This window comes from Antechinus flavipes, chromosome 2, assembly GCF_016432865.1.
Source record: "Antechinus flavipes isolate AdamAnt ecotype Samford, QLD, Australia chromosome 2, AdamAnt_v2, whole genome shotgun sequence".
Classification (NCBI taxonomy): domain Eukaryota; kingdom Metazoa; phylum Chordata; class Mammalia; order Dasyuromorphia; family Dasyuridae; genus Antechinus; species Antechinus flavipes.
The window spans coordinates 467,631,192-467,652,449 of record NC_067399.1 but is presented as its reverse complement, the minus strand read 5'-3'; the positions used below and the strand labels follow the sequence as shown (position 1 = coordinate 467,652,449).

At 33.6% G+C, this 21,258-nt stretch overlaps 1 protein-coding gene across 2 annotated transcripts in view; it reads left to right on the top strand.

The window, feature by feature from the left end:
* Positions 1-21,258, top strand: part of SCAI (suppressor of cancer cell invasion) — a 227,936-nt gene that overhangs the window by 179,039 nt on the left and 27,639 nt on the right. For both annotated transcript variants that reach the window (XM_051979634.1, XM_051979635.1), the window contains 3 exons: positions 18,071-18,143; positions 20,159-20,332; positions 20,590-20,690. In XM_051979634.1, coding sequence (XP_051835594.1) covers positions 18,071-18,143; positions 20,159-20,332; positions 20,590-20,690 — 348 coding nt within the window. The remainder of the gene's footprint in view (positions 1-18,070; positions 18,144-20,158; positions 20,333-20,589; positions 20,691-21,258) is intronic.

The window sequence follows — 21,258 nt, the reverse complement described above, 5'->3', positions numbered from 1 at the left end:
AGGCTACTTAGTCCAACTTTCTTATTTTATAAATAAATAACATGAGGATTAAAAAGACTGAATGACTTGATCAAGGTCAGATATATAGGAAGTGTCAGGAAGGAGGAATTCCAGGAGCTAGATAATCAGAATTCATATTTAGGAAAATGTCACTAGGAGGCTGTCAGTTTAGGATGCCATTAATTTTAACTTGCCAGTTAGATTTTTGGAGAATCATTTCTTGATAGTCAACTTCTTATGATAATAATAGCCTATTAATATTCATAAACACTAGTCTATTTATCTTTAAACCTGATTATCAGCTACTTTTCTTCCCTGAGAAAAATGTATTGGTCTACATAGATTTTCATTATTTCACTATAGACAGCATAACTACTAAAACATTTAAATAAACTCTTGTTCCTTTGTAGCATTCTCTTCAAAGTAGGAACCTCCTGTCTAGGATCAGCCTTTTGCATAACAGCCCTTTTTAGTTTCCTCGTGAAATGAATTTTGAATTTTTTTCCTTTTCTTTCCTTCTAGTTGTATATGTAAAGTATAAATAATTTAAATAAATTACTTAGACCTTGTTATTTTTTAATTTATTTTACACAAAGCAGCTTTTTATTTAAACTATTAAATAGTTTTCACTCACTTTTGCCTTCCAATGTGGATGTTTGTGCTACCTGTAATCTTTTGTGACACTTTTAACATTTCCATTGCATTGATAATCTATATGCTGCTTTTATAATAATTTGTTCCATTTTATAAATCTATTAAGCTTTGATATCTATGATTAGGTTAATTAGGCCAAACCACTCTTAACATTTTTATCATTTAATTTATGGCAAGCAAATTAGATTAACACAATCCACTTAGAACTCATAAGTTAAATTACATTAATAACAAATAATATAGACATATGATGTCTTTTCCCTGAATATTATTTTTTTGGTGTTTCTTTTGTTTCGGGAGTGGAGATCAGGGATATGGTCTACAATACTTTGATTAAATGTAGTTTAAAAAATTTACTCTTCCCTTTTCTGTCCCTGTGAATGTTTTAAATTATTACATAGGAATTTGAGTTTGAATGTGATTTGTATTGTTTTCTATCTGGTTTATATGAATCAGAATAACTGACATAATACAGATAAAACCTGGTCTCTTTGTTTTTTTTAAATTAATACTAGCTTCTTGTCATCTTTGCAAGAGGCTATAGTCGAGGAAAAAAGCAACAGAATTCAGTAACCCAAAGTATTGTGCTTTTATGTAAAGTATGCCATTAACTAACAACAGTCTAAGCAGAATAGATCATAATTTACATAGCTTCAAAGCAAAGGCAATATTCTTATGTACAATAATATATGTTTGAAGCACTTCTCTAGTAATTTGCCGAGAAAATAAAGTAGAAAAGCCATCCCTTGTCTCTTTCTGATTATTTTTGGTTTGGGAAATATACGTCATTTCTCCAATAATCTTTATCTTCTTCCAGCATATTTTTTACCCCCAAATGTTTCAAAATGTACTGCTAGTTCAAATGAGCAAATTCTAAAATAGAAGCCATTCTTGCTTTAAAATCATGTGTTAAAAGTTTTCCTTATTTTCATTTCATGATGTTGCCATCTGCAGGACACAAATAAAGGCTGATAGAAATATACCTCAAAAGAAATAACTCATATTTCCATATTTGTTAAACTTTGTCATTATTTCTTTATGCCACTGAATTTACCAAAGCATAATTTTTACTCTATTTAAAAGCAAAAGATCATTCAAATCACCTCTTAATACAATATGAAAAATAGTTACCCTGTTATTCTGCTTTCAGGAAATAATGATTTTTCTATAAAAATTAAGTTTTCAGTTTTATTGCATAGAAGTTTTACTATTGTTAAATCTCTGAGTTTTACTTTGCATCTGTTTCAGATAAGGTACATGTTATATAGATAGAAATCTTTTAAAAATTTATTTCTTTGGTTTCTATATCACCTGCTTTCACATTATGCATTAGGGGAAAGTAAGTAGTTCAGTACGAGTATCCAACATTATTTAAGTCCTACTTACCTTTGGTAGTTCCATACCAAGGTCTCTTCCTTCCTCCTTTACAAAAACAGCAAAGATTCATATTCACATATATCTTTTGGAGGGCAAAAATTGGTTGTAATTTCATAGCATTTGGTTCATTTGATTTGTTTTTATTTTCTTTTATATTCTTAAAGTACAGGCTATTTTCCTAATTTTTTTATTTCATTTTGCATTCAGTCATGTAAATGATGCCTTGCTTTATTGTATTTTATCATTTTAATAGTTTCTTACATTATTCACATATTGAAGTTTGTTTGGCTGTGCTCCAAATTGGTGGACATCTAATTTGTTTCCATCTCTTTGCTACCACACCAAAAAAAAAATGTATTCTGTTGTTTTTCAATTATGTCTAACTCTTCGTAACCATATTTGGGGTTTTCTTGGAAAGATACTGGAATCATTTCCCATTTTATTCTCCAGGTCATTTTACAAATTGAGGCACACAGAGTTAAGTGACTTTTCCAGAGTCACACAGCTAATATCTGAAGCTGGATTTGAACACAGGAAGATGAGTCTTCCTGATTTCAGCCCAGAACTCTATCACTATGCTACCTAGCTCCCCCTCACCAAAACAATACCAACAATATCCTTGGGATAAATGTATAGAGGTATGATCTCGAAGTCAAAAAGAAAAGACCTATAAGTCACTTTCCTAAGAAAGTGATAATAATTCCAAATTATTTTCTAGAATGGTTTTATATTAATTCACAGCCCCACCAAAAATACTTTTCTATATCTCTTCCAACATTTATAGCAACAACAACAATAATAATAATAATGAAGAAGCATCATTTACATAAAGCACTTTAAAATTTGCAAAGTACTTTACAAATATTATTGATTATTGTCCCTATTAAACAGATGATGACATTTAAGAAGACAGGTGAAGAGCTTTGCCCAGCAGTCATACAGCCTGTGAGGCAAAATTTGAACTCAGGGCTTCCTAATATCTGGTTCAGCATTCTATCTACTGGATCCCCTAGGTACCTTTAGCATTCTCTTGTCATCTTTGCCAATTTTTTGAGTGTAAAGTTAAATTTCAGGGTTGTTTTTGATTTGCTTTTTATTAGTAATGTGGAGCCTTCTTTCATACAGTTGTTAATTATTCATGATTTTTCACTTGAAAACCATTTCCTCTTATTCTTTGAGCACTTGTCTGTTGGGAAATGGCTTTTGTTCTTCAAATTTCTGCTGGTTGTCTATATATTTTGAACATCAAACTTTTATTAGAGATAATTGATGTAATATTACATTTCTCCCAATTAATAGTTTTTCTTTTTATCCTATTTAGTTTTTTAAAAGCTTTTTAACTTCAATCTCTTTTGATTTCTTTTATTTCTTTTTTGGTGACTAATTTGCTTACGAGCTGTAACTATAATCAGTGCTTGATCTGGTTCTCTTCTAATGTTGCTATGTGATCTTACTATTCAGGTTACATATTCATTTTAAGCTTGCTATAGCATATGGCATAAAATAGATTAAGCATTTATTAAGAGTTTGTGGTGTTTCAATCCCTATCTTAAACCCACTGGGGACACAAACCAAAAAGGAAGATAGCTCCTGTCCTCAAGGAACTTACATTCTAATGGAGGAAGACATTAAAAGAGGAACATTGAGCTGGTGGCCAGGAAGTCAGAAAGAAGCCAGGTTTGGGGGAAGTTAAAGTGAAAATCCAGGTTGATTATAGAACCATAGTCAATGGTTCCATTAGAAAGATTTGTAGGTAATGGTTGGAGTGGAAATGAAATGATTTGACGTTGGTAGCTAAGGGGTGCAATGGAAGCCTACTTGTTCTAAACCTATTTTTTGGTAAATTATTTTTCAGTTTTCTACCAGTTCTTGGCAAATAGGGAGTTTTTCCCCAAATAATTTAACTTATAACCTAATAGGATTATTGAGGTCAGTTGTTTTTTATTTTTTTTTGTCTATTTTGTTCTATTTTCCAATTTGTTTTACTCTTCTTTTTTTATCATTAAAATTATTATATAATTACTGCTTTCTAGAAAAATGTAAGGCTTAGGAGTGCCTTTCTTCCCCTTTTGTCCTTTGTTTCCATTGCAATTCTATATCCTTTGTTTTGTTTTATATATTTTTTCCTCTGAATGATCCTTTTGTTTTTCTTGTCTAATTCTGTAAAGTATTCCTTTTTATGGTATTTCAGTTCTTAATGTTAAAATGTTTAATGAAATTTTGGATTGGTTTTCTTTGTTTTTTGAATGATATCAAATATTTTGAAACTCCAATTATCTATGAGATAATGATAATATACTTATGATTAATCTTTAGTGGTCTTGAAATAAAAAATATATTGTAGAGCTGTCCAAAAATAGAATAGGCTACTTTTCAATATCATATCAGGCCAATCCCCTAATAGTTTAGGTTGTGTTGGAACACAATGAGACATTCATAAGTCATTCACCAGTTAACAAAAAGGTTTACTTAGTTATAGCAAGAGGGGAATCTGCCAAAAAAAATTATGTAAGCATTGAAAATACCTCAAGTCAATTTAGCTGACTAAAGCTGCTTAGCCTGAATTACCCATTATGATCTTCAGTTTGAGCTTTCAGATATTCTTTATACTCAGATACTCAACCTCATGGTTGCTTTTTACTTAATCAGTAAGGCAGAAAAATCAAAACCTTCCATCCTAGAGTATTTCTGCAGAGGGGGAAGAGATAAGATATATCTTTTTGCTCTTGCCACAGAAGGGTTTTCTTTCTCTGGAGGTCTTATCAAACTTGGATGTCTACTTTTGAGGGATAATGAACACTAAAAAGGATGGAAGAGGAATAAGCACTTATGTAGTGCCTACTATGTGCCAGACATTATGCCAACTGTTTTACAAATACCTTATTTAATCCTCAAAATAAGTGTGCAAGATAGGTGCCATTATCATTCCCTTTTTACATAGAATTTTACATTTTGAGTTTAACAGAAGCTAAGTGACTTGCCTAGGATCATACAGCTAGCAAGCATCTGAGGCCAGATTCCAACTCAGATCTTCTTGACTCTAGGCCCAGAGTTATATCCATTGAGTCACCTAGCTGCCTTGTGCTACCCATGTGTATTAGAAGAAATACCTTCCAAAGATGACTTATTTTATTACATTATTTACATGTAGTTATATTAGTTAATTAATTTTAATTACATAAGTTTAATTTTATTTGATAGTAGATTTCTGCTTGAGTAGGGGGGCTGAGTGCTTGCAACATATTTAGAGTATATTCTGTGCTGTGAGTGCATTTTTGCCCAAGGAACCACTTTCACTTAAATACTGTATGTTTAGAGTTATCTGCTGTGGAAGCATTGCCCCATTATAATGGGGCACAGGACCCAGGGGGATAAGGAGCCCCAATCAAGTAGTTTTTCTACCTTAAGAAAGAGGTGGCCCATTTTAAGATAGAAAACCTTCTGCCAGGATTAGCATATCTTTATCTATATTGTTTATCTTCTAAGAACTTTACCCATGTAGCATTCTCATCCTTCCTTTTTGTCTTCTAATTGGTTCTATCCCAGTTGGGTTACCTTCACTTGACCCAGTCAAAGAATCTGACAAACAATCTTCTATACTTACTGTTTCCAGTTCTTTACCAATCCTTATCTCTCAATCTTTGTAATCTTACTTTACCTCACAATTAAAAATGTTCTCAAGGTTGATAGTAATTTCTTAGTGTCTAAATCAATTGTCCTTTCTTATCCTTGCTCATACTTGGTGTTAGTGAAATTTGCCAACCATGTCTCCTCACTCCTAGATATTCCTGTCTTTGATGACAGTGTTTTCTCTGGATCATAACCTCCCTGACCACTCCTTTAAATATTCTTTGCTGGCTCACCTTCCAGCTCAAAAGAACCTCAACAGCCTTTTAGACCAAGAATATGATTTTCATATTCTATAAGTTAGTTTGCTTGAATTTTATCCTTTAAACAATCAAAAAAGTATGCTTTCATGAATGCAATGGTATGAAATAATGCTAACATTTATGCATGAGAAGAAACAATTTGAGCTTTCATTCCTTTAGGTACATAGCCAGAGGAAGACCTTATAGATGAAAACTTTCCTCTTAAAAAGATGTAAATTTTGGATATGCGAGATATATATTGGCAGTGGATAAATTTTTCCAATTCATACTGGCACTTGCCAGTAGTCTCATTTTTTCAAAGCAGCCTATCTTGTAAATTCCTTGCTTGTTTCTCAAGCAATTTCAGTTCGTAAGTATTAGAGAAAGCAGTGGCTGAAACTGCTTTTCTGTATTTCATTCTAATCAATAAGGTAGAATGAGTTAGTGAACTGAAAATTATTGGAACTCCTTGTAATCTTGAACATGATTATAATAGATAAGGAAACAACTGTTTGGCATAGTTCATCATAAGCTTTAGGCTTTAAAAATAACAAAACTTAACAGATATTCAAAGGTTCAAAGCATATTTGAGTCTGATCCGGTGGCCAGAGACTCTCAAAGTGAAAATGCTTTAAGAATAGGTGGTTCTCAACCATGAAACTGAGAAAATGTAAAAATGATCAAGATGAATGATTTTAAAATAAAGCTAAGTGAACCGTATAATGAAACAGATTTTTAAGAGGTGTTGAAAGTTTTAAACTATCATTCAGAAGATAGAAGGAGGAATGTAAACCAAGGATAATTATGAACAATTGGTATGGCCTTATTAAATGAGTGTCAGCAAAGTAAAAACACATAAGGAGCTTTCAGAAATATTTAAGGATTAAAAAAAGGTTTGGATTTTGTTTTATTTTTAAAAACTGTCTGCTAATGAATAATGAACTAGGCACAGAACTGAATAAAAAAAGGTAATCTGGCTGTATTATATGGTGTGAATTGCTCTACAGCCAGTCTCTTTAACATCAGTATTTCCATAGTATATCAGCAAATCATGTTATATCGTTATCAAAAAAGAAAAATATATATATGACGCAGAAGATTAGTAATTGTAGGGCTGAAACTATTGAGTCAATGCACTGAGGTCAGGATTGCCGAGCACTTAAGGCTAACTACCAATTGGACAATAATCTATAAGCATATGCTTGGAAAATGGTCCTTTCCACTAACCGTGCTGGCTCAATGATTGGTGTATACAGAGGATTGTAGGAGGGACTAGGGGGTGGAGTAAGACTAGCCAGGGTCGCTCTTTGGTGGTAGATGAGGGAGAAGGCAGTTGCGGAGATTCTGCTTCCATCCTGTTCTATCCTGCTTCTAAGACTGAGAATAAAGATTAAGGACTTTTGCTTATCCTGACTCTGGCTGATTCTGGGGTGTCCTGGGTGCTAGCGCAGTCATCCCAACTAATGATGATTTGTTCATCAGTATTTTGGTTCAGAGAACCAATTATACAAGCATAATATAGAGAGAGTTTGTGTGGAAAAAATCTGGATGTAAAGGAGGACTGGGAATTATGAGGCAACAGGATAACATGACTTTAAAAAATCTAATATGATTTTGGGGTCATGGTATCCAGAACTAAGGAAATGCTAGACCTGCTGTTCTTCCACCCATGTCTGAAGTTTTATCTTCAGTTTTAGTTAATATGTTTCATATGGGACACTGATAAGCTAGAGCTTATTCAGAGAAGGATGATTGTTGGTGAGAAGCTAGAGACCATGTCACAAAGGCTCAGGTGAAACAATTAAATATGGTGGGCTTAGATAATGGGAAGTATATGTGTAGGGGGATGGTAATAATAACATGGGGTGACATGATGATTGTATTCATGTGTTAGAAAGACTATCATTTAATGAAAGAAAGATTTGATATACGTTCTTTTTGGTTTCAGAACAGAACTAGATACAATGGGTGGAAGTTGCAGAGTTTGATTTTAGCTCCATGAAACTTTCAGTTAATTAAAACTATCTAGAAGAAAGATGGGCTGCTTCTTGAGGTCATGGGTTTTTCATTGGAAATCTTCAAGTGGAAACTAAGGGACCATTTCACAGAGATTTTGTAGAAGGTGTATATTAAATTAAATGACCTCTGAGGTTCCTTCTGCTTTTAGTATCTGTGATCTCTAGCTAATGAAGGACAACCTAAGACCTCTTACCCCCCAACAAGCATATTCTTATTTGGCAGTTCTACAATTTTTCCTTAAATCAAAATGTGCCTTTCTGGAGCTTCCATTCATTACTAAAAGTTCTGCCTCCTTGGACTAAGAACAAGAAGTCTAATGATACTTAGAAAATAATAGCTCTTGAAATTCTTGAATATAGCTATTATATCTACTTTTCATTATTTTTTCTTTAAACTAAAATGTCCTTATTTTCTCTACCCTATCCTTATAGGATAGCATATTCCTCTCGCCATTCTGGTTGCAATCTAATGAATTTACTCCAAACTTGAATACTTTTTTCCTAAAACATTGTGCCAATAAGGATTTCTGCAAACATGGATTGATTAGGGAAGACCATAAAGAAACCTTTATTACTGCAGCCTAGCATAGACTTAGCTTTTTTGATTGTCATATCATCACACTATTGAGCTATATTGTGTTTGAAGTTCACTAAAACTCCCAGATCTTTTTCACAGGATATGTTATTTAGTCATATTTTTCTCATTCTATACTTCTGAAACTAATTTTTAACCCACATGTAGAAATTTGCTATTAATGCTACTTTATTGATTCTTCTAGTCTGGAGATTTTTTTGATATTCAGTTTCAATTCTCTCTCAATATATAGTCATTTATTATTGCAGCTTTCCCTTTGAATTTATGATCTGATTCCCAAGTTCCTCAGATAATTTCTTCTTTGCAGGTTATTAGTAATATTCTCCTATGATAGAATAACATGATTCTTTTTTAATTCTCTTGATCCTTACCCAAATGATTGTCTTCATGTATCAGAATTTCTCAACATAATGTAATAAAAATATGTAATGCTACTCTGTCATTTAAAAATGCATGTATTTGTAGTATATCCTACTATGTCCCATCCTGCCAATTCTCATTGTTAACTTTGAGATAAAATTCATTTTCTTGTGTCTAATTCACTGTTTTTACCCATCCTTTGTAACTAGACATCTAAGGCCAGAGTTTTATTACTTTCTCACAGGCATTCAGGCAAATGTTTTTACTAATCCTCATCAGGTGTACTCTGTCCCTTGCTGCAATTTTGTATTCCTAAATTCTGCACCCCAAATCCAAATTTTCTTCAATATACCACCTTTTTTTAACCAGTTGTTCACATTCCATATCTTCTTTTTCTTCTAAATCATTTAATTTAAATTGGAATAAATTTGGAAGCACCATTGTGCCCAGAGATATTCAATGTTTTTTCTTCTTCTCCCCCAGGACTTAATAATAAGTTAGATAGCTAAAAGGATAGAGTGCTAGATCAAGAATCAAAAAAATCTTAGTTCAAATCTTACCTCAATCACTTTCTGGAACTCTGACCCTAAGCAAGTTACTGAATGGCTATCTGCCTTAGTTTTCTCCATTATAAAATTGGAATAATAATAATATCTGCTTCTTAGAGTAGTTGTGAGGACCAATTGAGATTAGCACAATGCTTGGTACATAGTAGGCACTTAATGCTTATTTTCTTTCTTCCTTGGCAATCTAGGTTTCTTCCTTCTGGTTATCCAGTTTGTCCTTACATGTTATCAGTTTGGCAGTTTGCAGGATATTCTAATTCACAGCCTGGATAAAGGCCTCAAGAAGTTGACAGACTTCCCTCTTATTTATGCTAGGTAGTCTGAGCATCTCTCAGTAGGGAATTCTTAATCACCGTTTTTGCTTGATATTGGATGCTGTAGATTAGTGGTGTTAACTTCATATAGAAGTGGCCAGCCAAATGTTAACTGTTGACCTCGAAAACCGTAAATTAACATCATTTTGTGTGTTATATTTTTATTTATTTTGTTAAATATTTCCTAATGACATTTTAATCTGGTTTGAATTCATTTGTGATTGTATGTTTGAAACTTGTAGAGGGCATTTCTGTTAGTTACAAATGTGACAAAATCTCTTCCTCCTGAGAGAGTCTGATATGGTATAAGAGACATCATTATCAAGAAAAATGTTGTATGGGACTACCTGCTATCTAGAGGAGTGGGTGGGTGGAGGGGAAAAGTTGAAACAGAAATTTTTTCAAGGGTCAATTTTGGAAAATTACCCATGCATATGTTTTGTATATAAAAAGTTATGTGAGAGAGAAAGAGAGAGAAGTGTAACTAGAAAAGTTGAATTACTTATGGAGAGTCAGAATGACATAGTAGATGAAGCGCACAAATATTGCAACTGGTAACCATTAGATATTTAAAAAGTCAGAGAAAAATTTACTAGTGAGCTTTAGTTGGATCTTCTGAGGACAAGAATGGACAAAAAAATTTTCTGGGAGAAGTTGAAAATGAACATATCAAATTAATCTTCTATTAAGAGAACATAGAAGGGATACTCCTGCTTGGTTTAGTGTTAGGAGCCAGGGTACATAACCTATCATCTGTTTTCCTGAAAACTAGACTCCTCTGTATCAAATCTGTCCAGTCAGTCTCAGGATAAAGCAAATCCCACACCTGTCTCAGCTATTGTCACCTGATCCGCCTCCACCCATCATTTTGAATTGTCCATTCAAGCAGCTTGTTCCGAGGATGCTTCCACAGCCCCACCTGCTGGCTATTTTTTTCCTTTCCTTAGTACTACTTTTGCTGAAAGGATACATTTTGAGTCAGATTATTGAAGTTAGAATCTTGGTTTTGCCACTTAATAACTCTGTAAGCAAGGCACCTAACTTCTTTGGCCTCAATTTCCTCATCCCTAAAAAGAGAGTTGGACTAAATGGTAAGTTCCCTTACTTTTCTAGCTCTATGATCCTAGATAGTGCTAACAGATAACAAAGAGAAAATAGGATATTGTAGTCACAAATTCTGAATTTTGACATGAGAGGATGTGTTACTAAGTTCCAGCTCTGTCATTCACTAATTGGGAGCTTCTGTAAGTTAGCTGGAAAAAGTGAAGTGCTAAAAGATTGCATTCATATATGGTGAATAGCAGGGCCACTGATGAATAGTAAAGATGAAATTTTGTTTCTTCCTGTGATATCCTTCCTCTTCCTACCTCCCCCATCCTCACTCTACTTTATTCCACAATATTCTCCCAAACTCTCTTCAAGTTTACTGTCAATTCAATAGTTGACTTATTTAATACTAAATTATCCCCTATTCTTGATTCCCTTTTCCCTTAGTCCTGTCACAGCTCATACTTTGCCAAACCCCAACCCTATATTATTCTTACTAGTAGCCTCTGTTCCTATTCACATTCAATGAAAGGAACTGAAAAGTAGCAAGTAGCCACTCAGCCAGCTTGGATCCAGAATTAGTGTATTATTGAATCTCAACTGGTCATTTGTGGCAATAAAGCAATCTTTTTTACTCCTAATTGATATTCCATCATACTCCTCACAGTCCCAATCCTCTTCTCTTTTCAGGCCTTCCCTACCACCTAACTTTACCCTCATAACTGAGGACCCAGCTTTTTACTTTACGAAGAAAATAGAAAGCCGTTTTCTTTGCACTTCCTCTTATCCCTTCTCTACTTCTCAAAACAATTGGACATTAGTCTCCATCATTCCAGTCTCTGAAAAGGTGACCCTTCTTCTCTCCAATTATATAGACCCTTGAACAACTGTCTTAGTAGATTGCTCTCCCAATAATCCTGTTTCCTCTATGAATCTCTATGGTTCTTCCTCTATACGGTTTTCTTCTCTGCTGAAAAACACATTCAGTTGTCCTGCTATATGCTTTAAAGTTATGTCTAATTCTTAGCCAGACTCCTAGAAAAATCTTTCATTTCTAGTGGAGCTTTCTCTCTTCTCATTCCTCAACTATTTGTGAGTCAACTTTGTTTCAGAAAGCTTTCTCCAAAATGACCAGTGTTCTCTTAATTACTAAATATGACTTTTCCGTCTTCTTTCTTGACCTGTCTGTAGCATTTGACCCTGTAAACTATTTCTCCTTTTGGATATTCTTTCCTTCCTGGGTTTTTGTGACACTTCTATTTCTTCTCCCAACTGGCTAAGCTAACGACTCCTCAGATTTTCTTTGTAAAGTTATTATTCATGTCTCATATTAGTCTTTAAGTGTATCTTAAGTTTCCATCCTGTATCCATTTCTTCTTATTTTTAGTTCTTATTCTTAGTAGAAACATCAGCTCCTATAGGTTTGATATTCCCTTTCCTTTGATTCTCAGATCAGTTTATATAGGCCTGTTCTCCCTCCCTTCTTCTCTCTCTCCCTTTTTCCCTTTCTCCCCTTCTTTCTTCCTGCCTCCCTCTCCTCCCTCTTCCTCCCTTTCTTCCTTCTTCCCTCTCTCCTCTGTCCCCTCCCTCCCTCTCCCCTTCTTTCTCCCTCCCTCCCTCTTTCTCTGTCTCTGTCTCTCTCTTTCTGTCCCTCTCCCTCTCCCTCTCCCTCTTCTTCTCCTTTTTCCTCTCCCTCTCCCTTTCTATTTCCCTCCCTTTCTCTGTCCCTCTCTCATTCTAGTCCTGGGTCACAAACTTCTTATTGGACTTTTAAAACTGGATGTTCTTGAGGCTTCTCAAACATAATGGCTGTTATCTTTTCCCCAAATCTACTCCCTCTTTTTTAAACAAGGATGCACCACCATACTTCAGTTCCCTAGGTTTGCAGCTTGTAAGATATTTTTGACTCTTCACTGTCCTTTAATCCACCTTATTCATTTTCTAAGTTTCCCCCATCCTTAGAAATCTAAATTCTGTTACCCTTTAGGTTGTTATTTTTTATTTCTCCTTTTTCAGTTATCAGTTTATACTAGTCTTCCCAGGTTTGTCTAAAATTCTTTCTAGCCTTTCTTACCGCACAATGATATTTTATCACATTGATACACCATAGCCAGTTCATCCATTCCCCAGTTTATAAACACCTCCTTAAGTTCCCATTCTTTGCTACTTCAAAAAGAGCTATAAATATTTTTGTACATCCTTAATTTAATTGGTTTTGCATAGAACTTAATCTCATCCTTAATGTCTTAACCTTGTTTTTTTCCTTTTCCTATTCTTTCTTTGTAATTTTGTAATTTCCTTGAAATGTAATTTTGTACCTGAGTGTGTGTTTGTGTGTGTATATATTTATTCTTACTTTAACCAGTTCAGATGAGTATGAGGTTATAGTGTCAATTGTTCCTTTATTCATTTCTTTCTGTCTTTTTATGCCCATCTGGGTGGGGCAAATGGCTCACTGTAACTTTTTCTGAGTTTCCTCATCAGAATTTGATCTGGTACATCTTCTAAATCTGAAGGAGCTTTGTAGAGGGAACTTCAGTTGTACTGCTTCCTGATACTTTGCTTATTCTCTCTCCCCCTTTAGGTTTTTGTGATACTACTTCCTCCTGGTTCTCATAACTGATTGACCTTTCTCCATCTCTTTTGTTACCCATTAACTATGTCTGTTCACCAGAATTGTGTCTTTCACCTTTGTTGTGTCCTGGTTTCTAGAGCCCCCATATCAGGGTGATTAAAATATACCTTCCTAGTGGAGAAGTGATGAGGCGGGACTCCTGAGGAGGGTGGGAAAATGGAATCCTGCCTCATCACTTCTCCACTAGGAAGGTATATTTAATCACCCTGGGTTGGGGGCTCTAAGAAAGCAGGACATAACACATCTTCTTTTATATTTTCTCACCATTCTCCCTCTTGAGGATTCATGATTCTTAAAACCATTTTAAGAATTATCTCTATGCATATGACTAACATTTGCTATATATTCAACCCTAACAATTTCCATGAACTTTAATTCTGTATTACAGGCTGCCTTTTGGACATTTTAAACTACAGATTTTAGAGGTATCTTAAACTCATTATATCCCAAATAGATCTTATTTGTTTTCTTCCATTTTTTAAAAAGTTTTTAAACTTTCATACCTTTTTTTATTGTCTCATGGAGTCATTGTTTTCTGTTTGGACCATTTTAATTTTTAGGGAATGTTTGCTTGGACAAGCTTTTTTACCTTTTATGTCAAGCTGTTAATTCCCTTCCCAATTCTTTCTTCCATAGCTCTCATTTGTTTTCCATTTTTTCCTCTCTAGTTTTCTCATTTAATTTACAAGAATGTTTTTAAACCAAAAAAAAAAAAAAATCTCCTCCTTCATTTCTTCAAGGATTTCTAGTTAAATTTGTGTCCTTTTATTTTCTTTGAGACTTTGCTTATAGATGTTTTGGAGTCATTCTCTTCTAGGTTTGTGTGAAGCATACCACTGTAATAGCTTTTTATTTTAGAATTCTTTTTGTTTGTTTTTGTTCATTTTTCTAACCAACTTTCTAATTCAACAAAACTTTTTTTTATCACCAAAATCATTCCTGATGTTTCTGTTGAAGGTTCTCTCTCAAGTTCATAATTTTGATATTATCCATCATTCCTCAATCTCTCTCCCTCACTGCTAGTATCCAGTTTGTTATAAAATCATGCCTTTTCAACTTCTTTTCAACATCATTTTTATCCAGCTGATTCTCTCTACTCATATTGTCATGACCTCAATCCAAGCCTTTATCACCTTTCACTGAAACTTTCATCTAATTGGTCTCCTGTGCTTCCTCTGCCCTTTCCTTTTCACAGCTGCCAAAATATTTTTCCCTAATCAGAAATCTTACAATCTGACTCCCCCACTCCCCCATTTTCTTTAGGATGAAATATAAAGTTCTCTGTTTAGCTTTTAAATGTGGTTACATCTCATTCCCAACCTTTTCAGCCTAATTATACATAAATCCCCTTCCCATAATCAAATTGCCCCTTTTTATACTAACTGTCCCATGCTTGGATTACACTTATAAATGCAGCTTTTCCTGATTTCCCCAATTGCTGGTACTGTTCTTAGCTTCTATTTGTTTGTCTTTATATTTATTCTGTAAATATTTATATATGTGTGATAGAGTAGAATAGAGAGCTTGCCTCAAAACTAGGAAGATGTTGGGTTCAGATCCTTTCCATACTCTATGATCCTGTAAGTGCTGTAATCCAAAGTTGTCATGGCCCTCTGCAGGCCACAATACTCTGAAGTGTGGCTGGAGCCAGATTAAAATATAATTGAGAAATACTTAACAGGATAAATAAAGATGAAATGAAACATAAAGTTAATATGTTTTTCTAAGTCAATATGCAGCTCTAAGGAATCCTTCAGTACAGTTTAATGGACCTTCTTGTTGTATTGTTTTGATATGACTTCTCTAGGCAATTCTCTAAAATGATAAATCCCAGAGAAAGTTCTGACAGAGAAAGTTTAATTCTTGGGAGTTCCTTACCAATGAAATCATAGGTTCATTCTCTATCCATGTGAGTGTGAGTATACAGGTATATATGTGTTTCCCCTGTTAGAATGTGCCAAACCATATCAAAAACCTTTTTATTATGAAGAAATGTTTTCTTTAGTCTAAAGTCTTTCTCAGACTTTTCCTTTTAGGAATATGTGTAACAGATTAGGAAAGGTAAGGTAGATGGGAAAATCTCTCTTTTCTAATAAATATTATTGCTTTCCCTGTCCCCTAAAGAGGTGATCAATCCTTCTCCTTTTAGAAACTTAAGTATTGGGCATTAGAAAGAAGCCTTTTCAGGTCTTGGGGGCAGAGATCAAGATAGAAATTGAGTTCTAATTGAAGATTTAGTGACTATCATTTTGGATTATTGACTCAAACTGTATTTTAACATATAACTTTTCTTTTCTTCAAGATGCCTATAATTATTTCAAATTGTCTTGTGGTAGAGATATCTCCAGGACATGGGAGCGGGGAGTACTATACCAGTTCAGATCTTACTCTGGGCAGGGCTTGGATTTTGAGTAATGCTAATAATTAGACCACTTGTGACAGACTTGTACTCAAATTGTACTTGTAGTACAGTATTAATATTTTTTGTTTGACAGTGTAAGCTCTCTTGGGTGTGCAGTTTCATTATTTGTATTGATAACTCCAGCATCTGTCCATTGCCTTGCAATGGAATAGTGCTTAATAAGTGCTTATTGACTTATTAAAAGTAGAAAGCTAGATGATTTTTTAATTCAGTGTAGTATTGGTCTCACCCTTCTTGTGTAGGCATTTTTTATCTTTGCTTTATCTTCTACATCTGCATTCCTTTCTTTTCTCCCAGAATTTTTCCCTCTACTTCCCAATTTCTGGTCTCTTAATACCATTTAATCTTTGTTCAGGTGCTAACTGATAATTAAGACTTTAACAAGTAACCCCTTCCTGGGTTGCCCTTCCCAAATGTATTTGCATATTTAATGATAAGTCTTTAAAATTAAAGGAAATGAAGTATAATGTTAAAATATCTAATAAATTTGATAATAGCTGCCTGCTTTTAAAAATCACTACTGGACATGATATCCAGGACAATAGGGAGTAACCTGAAAGACAAATTACCTTTATTTTATTTAATGGAGACCACTATATTATTTCTGCTGTGTTTTGGTTATTAAGAGAGGCTATATAGAGTATGTAATGTTTTGAATGTTGAACTTGGAGTCAATAAATTATGGATTCCAATCCTACATCTGACACTGAACTGTGTGACCGTGGACAGATGACAAACTTAGGTGCCTCTTGTAGAATATAAATTATAGGCTGATAGGTGTATGAATACTATATGTAGATTTATATAAATTTAATTATATTTGATATTTAAAACACCCTCTACCCACAGAAATCCAAAAGCAACACATTTGCATGTTTGTATTGCATTCAAGCATCCTCCTTTCTTCCCAACATTTTGTTGGTGCCATTGCCTAGAGTTCAATGTTCTTGAAAGTATCCCTGACCATTGTTACTAAAATATCATACTCCAGCACCTTCTCATACATTGAGATGATCCTAGCATCTTTAAGGTAATACAAGGAGAACACAGTTTCTAACAAATCCTAGCAATCTAGAAAAACTCAGAGAATTTGCCGAGTTAAGAGGTACTTATCACCAGAGGCTTAGCACTGGGTGATAATGTTTTTGGCCATAGAACCTATCTGGTAAAGTTTGATGTGGCTGCAGACCATATCAGGAAACTGAAAATTCTCTCCACACATACAAAAAGCATAGCTCTTTTGAAGTACCCTAACAATAATGCCAACAAATCTCAGGAATGCAAATAGTTAAGGTAGTACCCTACCTCTTTCTTCACTCATACATGTAAATGAATAGACACTAAATAGGGAGTGTGTAAAAGAAGATGCCATGCTTCCTCCTATAGGCTGTTTGATGCTATATCTGGGTAATCCTCTGAATTACATGGAGTAATTTACTATATTCATTTCTTAAACTTGAAATTGTAATCTAAGTGTGTGTAACTAATTCTCCTTACCATTTTTATCTTGTTGGTTTTACATTATTTTGACACTATTTTTTTCCTGGAGTTTTGGTTCATCTGAGCATTTGGATAATAATTTTATCAGAAAACTTTTAATAATCAGATATAGTATGATGTAGTAAAAATATGCTAAGATTTAGATCCAAAGGAATTCTAGTTTGGCTCAAGTCCCTTCTCTGTGACTTGCTGCTTGTGTGACTTTGTGGGTTTGTAATTTAATCTCTCTTGCCCTCTATTTTTTTTATAAAATGAGGGAATTAGCAACAAGGTCCTTTTCAGCTCTAAATTTATGATCTTATGAATAAGTATCTACTATATTTTAGGCAGACTGGAATGATAATTTGGCATAGACCAAATCTAAGAGCCAAGAAGTCCTGGATTTATGTCCTGCCTCAGACATATCCTGGTTTGTAACCCTGGCCAAGTCAGCTGACTTTTCAGTGGCCTGGGAAACTTTCTTTAAAAATAAATAGCAAAGCAGATGCCAATCTGCAGTAATAGATGTATTTCAGCAGTAGTTCCTAACCTAATGAAATCACAGGTCTGCTACTTTCCTAGTCTAGTAAAACATTTTGACTTTTTCCATTATTAATGTTTTTTATTTGCTGTATGTGTTTATTGAGAAACAAATTTGTTCATTGGGTGTATTATTGGAAAACTAAATTTAGCCAGAGACTTAGCGGCTTATTTTAAATTGTTTTATGTTACAGAATTTCACAAACTTATTTGGACAGCCTCTAGTCTGCTTGCTTTCTCCAACAACATATCCAAAAGCATTACAAGGTATGTTTTGTACTAAGATACCTAGGCCTAATTTCAACTGTTTCTTTTTTGCTTTATATTCTTAAACTTGATTTTCCTCTCTGATGAGCACATATAGCACTCATTGGTGAAAAACAAATGTGGCGTATGTCAGACTGGAATTGCCTTAGTAATATAGCTAAATTTTAGCTCTTTGCTTAAAAGTAGACTCTGGTTCAGAAGGTCCAGGCAGTACTCCAATTTCAATATCATAGAGCTATCTTCCAAGAAATACTATACATTATTATCAGAAGAAATATCTACTATCATTACTTTTGTTTTTTACTTCTGCTGTTTTAGAAATTTTTATGGTTTATGAGTTTTTTGTTTGTGGATATTTATTTTGAAATTCAAAGGATTCATCTTGATTAAACATCTTTCCTATGTAAACTTTTAATTTAAATTTTATTGATACTTTTATCTTTTTTTTTATACCAGTCATTTCCCATATAACCTGCTCTGTATTAAACTTTCTCTTGTAGGCAAATATTGAGATGAAAAAAAGATAGTGTCTGTCAGATGATATTATGTTCAACAACTATTATTTCTTCTGTCTTCATTGAAATTACCCAGTATACTTAAAGCAACATTAAACTACTAAACTGTTGGGTTTTTTATTTATTTTTAACACATGTTATTTTATGAATAAAGTTGGGTGAGAAAAATCAGAGCAAAAAGGAAAAACTATGAGAGATATTAAAAAAAAACAAAAAAGAAGTGACCATAAACATGTGTTGGTTTATATTCAATCTCCTTAGTTCAGATGCAGATGGCATTTTCTGTCCAAAGTCTATTGGGATTCAGTTGGAGAATGGTTGAACATCTTATGGTATAAGAATGTTATAGAATATTTTTGTTCTATAAGAAACAATCAGCAGGATAATTTCAGAGAAGCCTGGAAAGACTTACATGAACTGATTCTAAGTGAAATGAGCAGAACCAGGAGATCATTGAACACAGTAACAGCAAGATTATGCTATGATCAAATCTGATGGACATGGCTCTTCTCAACAATGAGATGATACAGTCCAGTTCCAATGCTCTTGTGATGGAGAGAGGCATGTGCACCCAGAGAGAAGACTGTGGGAATTAAGTGTGGATCACAACATAGTATTTTTTCTCTTTTTATTGTTGTTTGCTTCTATTTTGTTTTCTTTATAATTTTTTTCCCTTTTTGATTTGATTTTTCTTGTGCAGCAAGATAATTATTAGGGAAAAAAAAAACATAGCAGTAACATTCAAGTGATTTGTCTAAATATCGAATTATCCTTTCTACTAAATGATAGAACTTACCTTAAAACAATGGTGAAAGTCTTCTGCTGGGTACCTGTTATCTTATTTCTAATACTTAAGTAACATTTTTATTTAAAGATTTAACTTTGAAAGAATTTTTGAAAACTAATCCATAATTTGACTTCATTGGATCACTGTATTTTTAAGTTGCCGAAGAGCCTAGAGATGATCTCATTCAACATTTTTATTCTACATATGAGAAAACTTAGGCCAAAAGAGGTAAAATGTGTTTCTCCAGGTCACACAAGTAACGGTTTCAAAAAGATTTTCTGTCTGACTCCAAGTCCAATGTTTTTGCTCTTATTTATTTATTTTTTTTTATTGCAAACCTTTTTTTTTTTTTTTTGAGTTTTTATTGTGGAAAAGATGACCCACAAAAAGGTTTTCAGCATTTCTGAAAGGAGGTATACCAATGCTATTAAATGTCTATTTAAATAAAATGTTTTATTCAACTATTGCATAAGAAAGGTAAACTTTAAATAACAAAGCATCAAGAGAAAGTCTGCAGATCAGATGGTTTATAATTGATGAATGTGTACAAACAACATAGCAAGAATTTATTTAGGGCTTATTTTGTTTTTCATGCATACAAGTGGTCTCCATTGACTTGAATGAAAAAATTGGGACCATTTGGATAATATGTCCTGGAACTGAATGCTTTCCTTGGTTAATTCTCTCCCAATACAACCTGTTTTTTATTTCAGATCAGTCTCAACGTGGTAGCCTTTTCACTCTCTTTCTGAACAATCCTCTAATGGCTTTCCTATTTGTCTCTGGATTATCAAGTATGCGTAGAAGTCTATGGGAAAAATGTCAAGAATACCTTCGAAAAATCAATCGGGATATTGCCCAACTGCTGACTCACTCACGTTCCATAGGTACTCTCTTAATATAATTTATCAGACTTTGGAACAGTGGTTAAACTTCATGATATTTTGTTTGACTTTCAAATGATCATTTAATATATGTTACAGACAAGAAAATTAAAATTTTCCCCCAAGTGTTCATTCTCTGTCTCTTTTTCTCTCCCTCTCTCTCTCTCCCTCCCTACTTCTCTCTCTTTCTCTCTGTCTCTGTCTCTCTCATTTTTTCCCAAGCAAACTTTCTTCAAATATCATCTTTTTATTCTTTTCAGATCAAGCTTTTCTCCAGTTTTTCGGAGATGAATTTCTTCGCTTACTTCTTACCAGATTTGTCTTCTGCTCAGCTACCATGAGGATGCACAAAATTTTTCGGGTATGCAGGGAAAATAATCACTTGGGTCCAACTTTAATAAGATTAGGCATATACAACTTATGCACTAATCTTTGGAAGAAATCAAGTTCTATGGTAAAGTAATTGAATGGCTTCACCAAATAAAAGGTCACTTACAATGGATACTATTTAAGATGATTGATATAGTTTCCACATTTAAGTTTAAATTTGAATCTTCATAATATTCATAAAGGACTTAAAATCAGAGTTTGCAAGTAAGTATTTTCTTAATATCCACATATTTTAATGGACATTTATTGTATTTGTGGTCTTTTTCATTTATATAAGTTCAGAATTATATTTTATCTCTACTTTCTATACAACTGTACATCAGTTTCATCTATTTTTATGGATTATCTTTATACAGTAATCCTAACTGCATATGTGATTTTTAAAAAAAATTTTTATTAAAAAAAGTTCCTATTAAATCTCACCCAGTTGTTACAAAGTCATAAGAATTGCCATGTTATGCCACTGCTATGATCACATGTGAAAAATCTCATTCTATCTATCCGTGGATTTTTGCCATGATTTCATAGGTTTTTTCCAC